At 43.9% G+C, this 10873-nt stretch overlaps 3 protein-coding genes across 7 annotated transcripts in view; 2 read left to right on the forward strand and 1 right to left on the reverse strand.

The window, feature by feature from the left end:
* Positions 1 to 2621, forward strand: part of LOC118405784 (rab3 GTPase-activating protein catalytic subunit-like) — a 12915-nt gene extending 10294 nt beyond the window's left edge. For 2 of the 5 annotated variants that reach the window (XM_035805530.1, XM_035805533.1), the window contains 6 exons: positions 1 to 11; positions 495 to 591; positions 891 to 991; positions 1234 to 1242; positions 1747 to 1965; positions 2251 to 2621. The exon at positions 1 to 11 is cut by the window's left edge and continues 129 nt beyond it. In XM_035805530.1, coding sequence (XP_035661423.1) covers positions 1 to 11; positions 495 to 591; positions 891 to 991; positions 1234 to 1242; positions 1747 to 1965; positions 2251 to 2478 — 665 coding nt within the window. In that variant the 3' untranslated portion in view covers positions 2479 to 2621. Of the gene's footprint in view, positions 12 to 494; positions 592 to 890; positions 992 to 1233; positions 1243 to 1746; positions 1994 to 2250 lie in introns of all 5 variants that reach the window. The other 3 variants (XM_035805532.1, XM_035805534.1, XM_035805531.1) reach the window with 3 other exon arrangements.
* Positions 2622 to 3723: 1102 nt separating this feature from the next.
* LOC118405534 (zinc finger protein 525-like) lies at positions 3724 to 5893 on the forward strand. The gene is made up of 2 exons (XM_035805037.1): positions 3724 to 3804; positions 4925 to 5893. Exons 1-2 carry the CDS (start codon positions 3754 to 3756, stop codon positions 5891 to 5893), a joined length of 1020 nt encoding a protein of 339 aa, XP_035660930.1. The 5' UTR covers positions 3724 to 3753.
* A 1070-nt stretch (positions 5894 to 6963) lies between these two features.
* LOC118405555 (dnaJ homolog subfamily B member 11-like) overlaps positions 6964 to 10873 on the reverse strand; it is a gene marked incomplete in the record, with an annotated part of 8960 nt that continues 5050 nt past the window's right edge. The window contains 5 exon segments of the mRNA XM_035805058.1: positions 6964 to 8551; positions 8972 to 9083; positions 9461 to 9518; positions 10103 to 10185; positions 10806 to 10873. Coding sequence (XP_035660951.1) covers positions 8327 to 8551; positions 8972 to 9083; positions 9461 to 9518; positions 10103 to 10185; positions 10806 to 10873 — 546 coding nt within the window.

The following is a 10873-nucleotide window of genomic DNA, read 5'->3' on the forward strand; positions in this document are numbered from 1 at the left end:
AAGCTGAGAAGGTTTGTGGTTACTTCAGCAGAATGGGCTTTCACTGTAGAATAATCCTGTATATTAGTGCTACATCCTTCTGTATATTGTATAGGCATAGAACTTTTATTCGAAGGCAACTTGTCTGAATATGGCATCATTTGCAAGGTGTTGTTTCAGGACAAGACAATCCATATGCAAACACCTTTCAAACTGGATGTAATCCTCAGATAGTAAACCAAGGATAATACTTCAGGATGAGTGAACCTAAGCTGCCTTGCTGGAGGTTTGTGTTCTCCATTCGCCTTGACTCCAGAAAGTCTGAGAGCCAAGTACCTGTTCTTACACTAATGCTCCCTGTAGTTTATTTGAGTAAGTTTGTTTTATTGATGAAGGTTAGACATCCAGGCAGTTTTTTTTTTCCAAAATCGTATCCAGTTGCTCGAGTAATTGCTATTTAGCGTGTTTGTTTGTGCCTTTATGTAAGTTTGTGTTGTTTGTTTATGTCCCCCCAGGTGCTGCACTTCCTGGCGGCTCTGCGGCCGGCACAGGTGGCGCTGCAGCTCACACCGATGCTGGTGCACGCGGCCATCCTCAGGGTCGAGGAGGAGGGTGCGCTGTTTGTTTGTTTATTTGTTTGTATTTTTAAACCATGAAAAGGTTTCAACAGATGTTCAGAAAGTTGCAGTGAAAGTTTTCTGTGAAGGAAATCGACATAATGGACGTTTTTTATGTGGTAGTTTGGTACATGAAGTAAAGCGCTTTCCAACAAGCTTTTGAATAGTCCTTTGATCCATCTTAAGTTGAAATGAGCCAATGGTAAATGCTATAGTTTCATATGTGAGGACAAAATCCTGGTAATAGTTATTGTCATGTTTGTCATAAAGTTTACATGAGTGTGTCTCCCCTAGGTGAGACCTCGCCCCCCGCCCTGGCCACCATGCTGGCCCAGATCCAGGCCCGAGCCTCTAAGGTCCTCCGAGCCCCAAATATGGACGCACAGAAATGCGAGGTGAGTCAGGAACACAGCCTCTGTTTAAAGAAACTCTTGAATGTTACTATTTCTTGTACATTTGTGTTGTCTCTTGTTGAGCTTCCCCTTCTAATCTATTCTCTAGTATGCTTGTTACTCATTTCAAGTCATCAAAAGATCATGTCACTCTATCCCTTTACACGATTTTGCCAATATTTCTGCTCCTCCTGACTAATAACTGACATGTTTTGTTCTTCCATGTGCCCATTCCACGGTAAAAGGATTTGATGGTAAGAACTACATGACTCTGTAGTACTGTAAAGGAAGCATGTACCTGTAGATGTGCAAAAGGTGGATAGAAAAGCTGTACAACTGATCACCAATATAATATCCTCTTGCTCTTCTGCGCTTTCTTTCCTTCCTGCCATGTAAGGGTTTGATATTGAACAGGAATGATCTGATCTCGTAGTATGCACTCCATACAGCACTGGTGTACAGTGAAATACATGTAAGTGGCAGTAAGGTTTAAACAAAGTCTTGTACGCATGCAGAGGGGCAGACTGACGGTGGGCTCTGCAATTGGCACGAGAGAGTTTACAAAAAATTAATGCAGCATCTTTTCTAATGTACATGTAAATGGTAAATGGAGCAGTTTTACACAACTTGGATCTGTAGAACACTTTAGTAATGAAACCAGTCATGCTGCATTATTAACAAAACTTGAAAATGTCTCATTAGTGTTCCTGCATGATACAAAACAATGGTGAAAATAGTCACCTTTGTTTTACTGACAGGAACTTGTGAGACAAGTCACGCTGGTGGAGACGGTCATCGCCCGAGCGCGCTCACTGAGAGCAAAGTTCAACACGGAGAAGGCGCGGAGCGATGACGGGGCGCAGGAGCTGGAGCGGTTCGTGTCCTCGCTGCTGGAACAGCCGGAGGTCAAGGTCATCGGGGCAGGCAGGGGACCGGCGGGGACCGTCATACACAAACTCTTCGCTACTGCACAAAAGGTAACAACTCTTCGCTACTGCACAAAAGGTGGGGATGTGTTTGTCTCTGTGCAAACAGCTTTCGGAAACAGTTTTATAAGGAAAGGCGTTGACGTGTCATCACAAACAATCTGGTCTATTGTCTGTTTAGTTGTTAAATGTCTGGTTAAATTACCACTATCTGGTTTATGAATATTGCTTAACATACAAAATGCACATATGATCATGTTAATAATGCACTCACTTCTAAAATGATATGGAAATGCCCAGCGGGGCTGATGATATGTCATTGCTGTTGTCCCCCAGGCTGCTCACTCCTTTGACGATGACGACCATTCCCCGTCGGAACACCGTGCGGAACTCGACTCGTGCCCTGACTTCCCGCGGCCGGCGGGTCGGGAGTACATCCTGCGCACCACGGTGCCGCGGCCCTGCCCGGTCTCCCGCCCCTGCCCGCAGCGCATGTTCTGTACGCTCATCAAGGAGGACTTCAGACTCGCGGGCGCTTTCACCTCCGACACCACCTTCATGTGAAGGTCAAGCATGGAGGTCAAACATGGAGGTCACACATGGAGGTCAAACATGGCACTTTCACCTCTGACACAACCTTCATGTGAAGGTCAAATATAAAGGTCAAACATTGAGGTCAAACATGGACTTCTGAACTGTAATCATGGAGGATTTCAGACTAATGGGCACTTTCACCTTCAAGACAGCCTTCGCGTGAAGGTCAAACTTGAGATGATTATGTTATAAGAGAACCAGTTTCAGTAACAGAGAACAAAATTTTGTCTTCCTGAAGAGTTGTGACTATAACATATAGCCCTGTCAAAAATGTGAAGAGACTAAATGCACAATGTATTAAAATGGTGCAGATAGTTTTAGGTCTCCTTTTCTTTTTGCTTTCCGGAATTATCAAGGATTTCCACTAGCACTGTTACAAATTATCTTGGCCTGCACTTACTCATTTTACCATCAGTTATGCAATATCTTTATTGTGTACCATCATTCCATTGTTTCAGTCCCTCCAATTGGCAATAGATGATTTTTGAGATCTTACCCTTCTGACACAGTAAGCATAGACCTGTTGCTATCCGGTTGGATTGCACATAGTCATTTGACACTTATAATGGTGAAAAGTTTGACTTGTGTAGGGCAATGTTATTCCGTCATAGAATGTAATTCTGCCTATGCTAATTTATTGCTTGAATAATGTACATTTATGTAAAATAAACAACACGTTGGAAACACTATTGCTCTGCTGTGAATGACTGTCTATGAACGATACCATCTGGTGCACACATGGGTTACTCTTTATTGGGTCGCTATTCATGGTAAAGCTTTCTGCAGGTCTAGAATCAATTTCTAATGAACAAATCAAATCCCATACAAAGCGAATTGTATTCGTCACTGAGCGGATTCTTTACCTTTCAATGAAGATTAGATATCAAATAAGTTAAGATACCACAGAAAAAAAGAATTTGAATATGCACAGTAGATTGTATGGTGGTAGATACGAATATGAAAAATTCAAAAAATATGTATCTGATGGATATGATTATGCACAATATCCATGTATACAATATGGCTTAATCTACTAACGACACAAAATATAAGGGTAGGTTAGTTAAGACCGGTCGGCGGTTTCCGCGATACTATGTGGGGTATCAGTTTTGGTATGACCTCTGCTCATGACCTTTCCAGGCCGCCATCTTCAGGGCTGTCATGATATCGGAGCTGAGACGTTCAGAGCAGATTTGCGTATTCTGTAGCGATTTCCCGTTGTGAAGGGTGGAAGGGTATAACAAGATGGCTCCGAGGAAGGCAGGTGTGAAAACTCGCGGCCGCACCAAGACACAGGTGAGAAATCGGGAGGGGCGATGTTTCAGAATTTGTGATGCTTGCATCACTGATCTTCAAGCAGACGTTAGGTAAGTAGGGCCGACCCTGAAGTTTTGGGTTGGCCCTCTTAGCAAGGAAGACCGTAGTGGTTAATCTGACCTTCCTAATATTTTAACACGCGTTTGTCGGAAAGGCGCCTGCATGTATCCATGTAGATGTAGAGACTACTAGTACGTGAAGATTTTCTCACAACATCTGCTTGGAGATCATGCTAGCTACATGTATGGGTCATTATCGTCAGTGCAGCTCGGTAACATCAGCAACTGTCGTGACGCAGGCACCTCCACGGGTTATCTACTGGTGCCATGGCGGTATCCAGGCCCGGGGACAGCCCTTTGGATACTTGCCAACAGTAAAGCCACATGGTGACATGGGCATCACCTGTAGTCATATATGATGAGTATACATATGGTTTGGAGGTACGGTACTTACCATTACTGCACAAAACGGCATCAGGGGTACCTGAGGGATATCCTCTGCCCTGGTCGCACATCTTGTTCTGGGTAGCGCAGGTAATACATTCACAAATCCGACGCGAGGCAAACACCTGTGAAGTGTTGAAAACCTGCTGTGTTATTCATCGTCTGCTCATTACCGTTACTATACTTTTCTGCGTACATTGTATTTGGTAAGGCCACTGTGATTCGATCATATGGATGAGATCCTCTGGGAACCCCAAAACTGATGCGAGCGCGTGATTAATAAAAGAAAATTGCCAAGAAAGGTAACGCGTACGATTCTGCCGTTAAGCCCGTCACATAGCACGAAAATCGATTGTCGCGACCCTCCCGCGATTTCAAAATCGGGCAAATTTTTATGGCTGTCGGCGCTCGTCGAAACTGCGACAAGCTTACATCATCAGATCAAAATATGACGTACGTAAAACATGAATTTATTTCGAGGTCTTGTTTCCCCCGGGCCTAGTAGATCAGCACTAAGGACAGTACCATTGTGTACTACTAGAAATTGTGACTGTAGTATGACGGGACGTGAAAGGAAGCACCTAAATCTGCACATGTGCTCAGAGATTATGTTTTCTTGACATCTTATGTAGACGTTACGACCTTGTATGTTTCAGACCAAGACAAAAACAGCGAGAGGGGCAGCAGCGAAGGAGGTGAGGAAGAAATACTACAAGTGTCCACAATGTCGGTTCCAAACCAACGGCAGCAGGGCGCATCTAACCCAGCACATGCGGACCCACACTGGGGAGAAACCGTACAAGTGTGAGGAGTGCGACTACTCCTGCTCACAGAAAGGACGCATCAAGCAGCACGTGATCGCGGTGCACAGAGGGGAGAGACCCTACCAGTGTGACCGGTGCGCCTACTCAGCGGCACAGAAGGGGACATTAAAGCAGCACATCTCCGCCGTGCACGACAAGGTGAAGCCGTACAGGTGTGAGGTCTGCGGCTACTCCGCGGGGTTCAAGTGTAACCTGAGGCAGCACATGCTGACCCACAGCGGGGAGAAACCCTACCGGTGCGACCAGTGCCCGTTCGCGGCTAACCAGAAGGCGCACCTGACGCAGCACGTGCAGGCTAAGCACCACGGGCAGAAGCCGTTCCAGTGTCCGCAGTGCGACTACGCCGCCGCGCACCGCAGCACGCTGACGTACCACCTGACTAAGCACTCCGGCAGGAAACCCTTCCGGTGCGACATCTGCGGCTACTCCACGGCCGTCAAGAGCTGTCTAGCGGAGCACGCGCTCATCCACACCGGGGAGAAACCCTACCAGTGCGGCGCCTGCGACTACGGCACCGTCAGTCTGTCCAAGCTGAAGCAGCACGTGGCGACCCACACAGGGGACAGACCCTACAAGTGTGGGCACTGCGCCTACACCGCCATCCAGATGGGCAACATGAAGCGGCACATCCTGGTGCAGCACACGCGCGTGCGGCCCTTCGTGTGCGAGCTGTGCGGCTATTCCACCGCGCGCAAGGGCGACCTGAAGAAGCACATCGCCACTCACGGAGTGAAACAGGAGCCCACACACCGCGTGGAGGTTAAAGAGGAGCCCACACACGGTCACACCGAGTTGTTGTGAAGGAGGAGCCTTGATATCTAGGCTATTGTTAGTTAGGTATACCAGCTAAGGACACATTATCTGATAATGATGGCAATAAGAAATTGATATCGAAGTTCCAAGTGTTAATAAGTCTTAAAGGGGCATTCCACTCCAGAAGGGAGTCTTGTTTTCCAATAGATAATGTGTCAATGAATACATAATCAGCCGAATTTTGTGGAATTCACCTTGGAATGAATTGAGTGATATGTGTTTTGTAAAACAGTATGACACTCACTAAACCCATGCAGACCCTTCCCATGCATTCCCTATACGCATAGACACTTTGTTTATCGTGCATATTTTCTGAATAAATGAGGTTCGCTAAGCACACCGAGAAGGCAAATTGCTCATAAAATATCAAAGAATACAAGAACAAGACGAGATTTCTTAGCGAACCTGAAATTAGTTTTAAAACCATACCTAAAAGTTTTGCATTGTATTCAGCCATAGGATTAATTCAATTAGAGGGTACTTGGGGAGTTTGGTAGAAGACTGAATGCTTTTGAGGCACGTGGAGCAACTGGGTACTTTATCGTATAATGTGAAGTCGTATGCATTTATTACTTCCTAAAATCAATATCTATCGACAAATAACACTCCCGTTTGAAGTGGAATGCCCCTTTAACTAGCTATAGTTAACAATTGATGAGATGCAGTGTCAGTGGTCAGAGCAACTCGTTTGTTTGTCTTTTACCGTTCTGTTACTTAACAAATAAATACTAGGAGATAGAATAAATCTTAAGAAATTGAGAAAAAAAATGAACATGTGGAACAGAGATGTCCGAGAAGGGAGGGCCATATTGCAATATTAGACACTGCATAACTTGTAAAATCGTAGCAGTTATGGTATTAAAAGCATTGACCATTAACATAGCTCGGTATGTATGCCTGTTTCTTGTATGGTATGGTATATCTTTGATTATTTTGCATTCTGGCAATAGTTTACCGTCTCATCAAACGCCTGTAGCACTGATGCAGGGTCCATTCACATAGTCGTCTGGCATTCCTCTAACATGTTCTCATGTACAAATCAGCACCAAACCCACACATAACACAATATACCCATTTAATCACATGCATCTGATGACTGTCCATGCAAATTTTGCTGTTCTTTGGACAAAAACAATATAATCATACACATATTCCTGTACAATTCTCTTCTGCTTTCTACACCATACATGGAATGTCACTATTACACAGTCAAAATCAAATATTCTTTAACAATAAATATTGCCAATGTAAAGAATTTTCAGGTACGTTCAACAATATGCTTGCCTGAGTTGTGCTGGTAAGAAACTGAACAGAAAGGATCCTCGTGTTGTGCATACATTTGTATATGAATGTTTCAGATATACATAAAAACAAAGTACATAGGACTTGTCCATTTTCTACTTATTCTTCTAAGTAATCTTGGAGAATTGTCTTTCCATCAGCATTCTTGATTCTATCATTTGTTTTACAGCTTCACGCCTCGTGCATCCCAGTCCATTCCTAATTTTCTCTAAAGTCCTCCAAAGTTTTGTCCATAGACCAGGGCTAGCTCCAAATGTAGGATGTACGTATCACATGCACCTTTTTGACTTGGTCACAGACCTTAAAACCTGCTCAAATGATCTAACCCCCTAACTGGACCTTAACTTACTAGAAATAAGGAGTTCCAAAGTACCGGAGTACATCAGGAGCACCAAACTACTTTTACTGGAATAATTTAGTCTGTTACAATGGGACTTACAGAACTACAATGTATCATTGAAAGATACACAAAATGGTATTACAGTAGCACTGAACAAGTTCACATTTTATCTGTTGTTACAGAACACTTTCATTGACCTTCAGCCATTTTGAATTCAGGGTCAAAAAGCAGAACCAGACTACCCCTGTACTACCGCTAGCAGGCTTGTGGAAAAGTGTTGATTTCTGAAAACTAAAGACAATGGCTAAAAGTCAATGAAATTGAAAATGACTGACTGTGTGTTTATTATTTTCTGACATCTGCCATATTTATACAAGACACCTCAATCATCTTTTTTTGTAATTTACGGATAAACAATAACAGTTTCAGTACCAGTAAGGCTGTGGCTTTTTGGACCTACATGTAGTTGTGATCTCTCTAAGTATAATGGTGCCAGTACACCAAAGTACATTGTACTTAGTAACTGTAGGAAAAACACTGTACTTCTAGTCCTGATATCCCACTGTACACCTTACATTCCGGGGTGCACAAATTTACAGTTGTATGACAGTTGGTACGACAATATCATGAAAAATGTCTTTCTATTGATTGTGAATTTGTGATCATGTACATTTCAAAATTGTTGTAAACCCTCTCTATCTCTAGCCCCCCTCCCCCCTAAACTCTACCTCTACCCCCTCCCGCTAGTCTAGTACCCCTGCAGCCCCCCTCCCGCTAGTCTAGTACCCCTGCAGCCCGTTGTAAACTGTCTGTGACGACCCTTGCTGTAAAACTTTCCTTAAAGCTTCCTTGTTCTCTTCTGTTATACTGCCTTTTGGGAACTCCACGTCGAACGTGATGACTAGCACCCCTCTGGAGTTGTTGTTCTCGTAGTTCGGCATGCCTTCGTCCTTTTTCCGGATCTTGGAGCCGGGCCACGTGACTTTGTCGCGGACTATATGGACCTGGAAGCACAGAATATGCAGCAAACTGTCAGAAACAAACCCTGGACCTCTGCACATGTGAAAGATGACAGTAAAATAGGCAAAAGCAAAATTGGTACAATTATCTAATTGTGATAAGGTAGGTGACAAGGTAAGAATTAGGCCACTCTGCTGTAAACCTTTATGGCAAAGTACTGCAAAACTACTAGTATCTACTTTTCAGAAATTCAATTCTACAGTAGGAGTGGACGGGATGGTTTTCTATGTTTCCTAAGTTCACAGTCAACATTATACAGCAACTCTTGTACAAAAACACACACATCTGCAGTGTCAACACAGTGGAGAGGCACTGCAATAACCATGAATCTTTATCACTGAATGAGTTATAGCTGTCCCACCTTGTGCCACACAGACAGAAACACAAAGCTACATCTGCCCCACCTTGTGCCCATCCAGATGCTGTATGTCCATCTCGAACCCTGTCAGAGCGTCCTCCAGCGAGATGGTCACGTTTGTGTACAGGTCGTCTCCTCTCCTCTCAAACTTCTCATGTCTGGGGGAAATGGGAAAGATGGAGCTTAAACCAGAATCCTGAAGGCTAACAGGGCGTCATTTGGCTCATACACACTGCTATCATAGCTACTTACATTCTAAGTGTTGAATTGGAGTGGTCTACTAGTATTGAGTTTCTCTAGGTTGGTGCAATGGTATGCTTTTACTGACATACCATGTGCAATAGTCTTTAACAAAAAATAAGAAACACCAACTTAACACACAATGCTATGTATCTAAACCGTCTGGTGACAAAAAACCCATTTCCATACATTTTCACTTAATTGTGGAACATTTGACAATCACAACAAGCACACTGCTATAAAACACAATAACAAACTGTACATGATTGCTGATACACCCAGAGTAGAGACTTACTTTAGTTGGATGATGCGGAACTTCAGGTCTCCGGGTTCCCCGTCTATGTGGGGCTCACCTGGATCCAGGAGAAATGGCAACAAGTCAGCGGAAAATCCACATTACACAGACAAGAAAAGGAGAAATCAAGACAATGCTGTCAGGGAAGCTGAGCCACAAATACATATTCTGAGTCGCAAGTCGTAAATGGGATCGAAAACAACAGCACAAAACATTATTTCCTTGTTATGCAATCAGACTATAGAATAAAGAACTAGATAAGCCCCAGGGTTCTAGCCAGGATTTCATTTTAGCGTAGTGGGAATGGCATGGTAGTGAAGTGACCAATCAGAAGATTGGTGTGGAAGGGGGGGCCTTGGCCCTTCCACGGTGAGATTTTGACGATGTAGAGTTAAAAGTTGGCACTCTGTTAACATCACATGAAATTTGAAGGATTTTTTGGTCAGTTTTGAATGGCATATCATCATTTTTCATTGTTCAGACATTGATTAGACATTGTTGAACAAGCAAATGACAGCAAAGCACCACTACACTTAGTTAAAAATTAGCGTGGTGGCCCTTATTTTAGCGTAGTGGTCACAAATTTTAGTGTAGTGGCCCACTACGCTAAAATGCACTAGCTAGAACCCTGAGACCTCCCACCTTCAGACAGGAACGGGTACTCATGCCCGTCTCTCATGCCCTGCTCGATCTCAACCTCCAGGACTTTTTCTTCTGTCACCATTCTGCAAGGAACATGATTATTCAACAATAATAGTACAAGACTACAAACTGTGACAGCAATTTTGATAAATTTCAAATCAGCAGCATTTTGTACACATACTTAAAAACATGAATGACAACAAGGGAGTGATCGAGTTTCAGTGCTTATTTGACCACGGGACACTCGTCACTGTCAGGAAACACACACATCCCCAGTACTAGTGTGTGATAAGCTATGAGGTACAGTACAGATAACTTCCGTGCTACTTGACGGTGGGACACTCATCACAGACAGTAGACAAACACTTGTTCCTAGTACTAGGGCACACTAAGGCTATGAGGTACAGTTGCGTGCTTGATTGACGGCGGAGCACTCGTCCCCTAGTGTGTGATAAGCTATGAGGTACAGTACAGTACTAGTGTGTGATAAGCTACAGGTATGTGGTACAGGTACATTAAGTGCTTACTTGACGGCAGGACACTCGTCGCAGACAGTAGACACACACTTGTCCCATGTACTAGTGTGTGATAAGCTATGAGGTACAGTACGGATAACTTCCGTGTGTGATAAGCTATGAGGTACAGTACAGTACTAGTGTGTGATAAGCTACATGTATGTGGTACAGGTACATTAAGTGCTTACTTGACAGCGGGACACTCGTCGCAGACCGTCTCCTGCATCATCTGAAACCTGCCCGGCCCGAGCTGAGT

Source organism: Branchiostoma floridae, chromosome 18, assembly GCF_000003815.2.
Source record: "Branchiostoma floridae strain S238N-H82 chromosome 18, Bfl_VNyyK, whole genome shotgun sequence".
NCBI lineage: Eukaryota > Metazoa > Chordata > Leptocardii > Amphioxiformes > Branchiostomatidae > Branchiostoma > Branchiostoma floridae.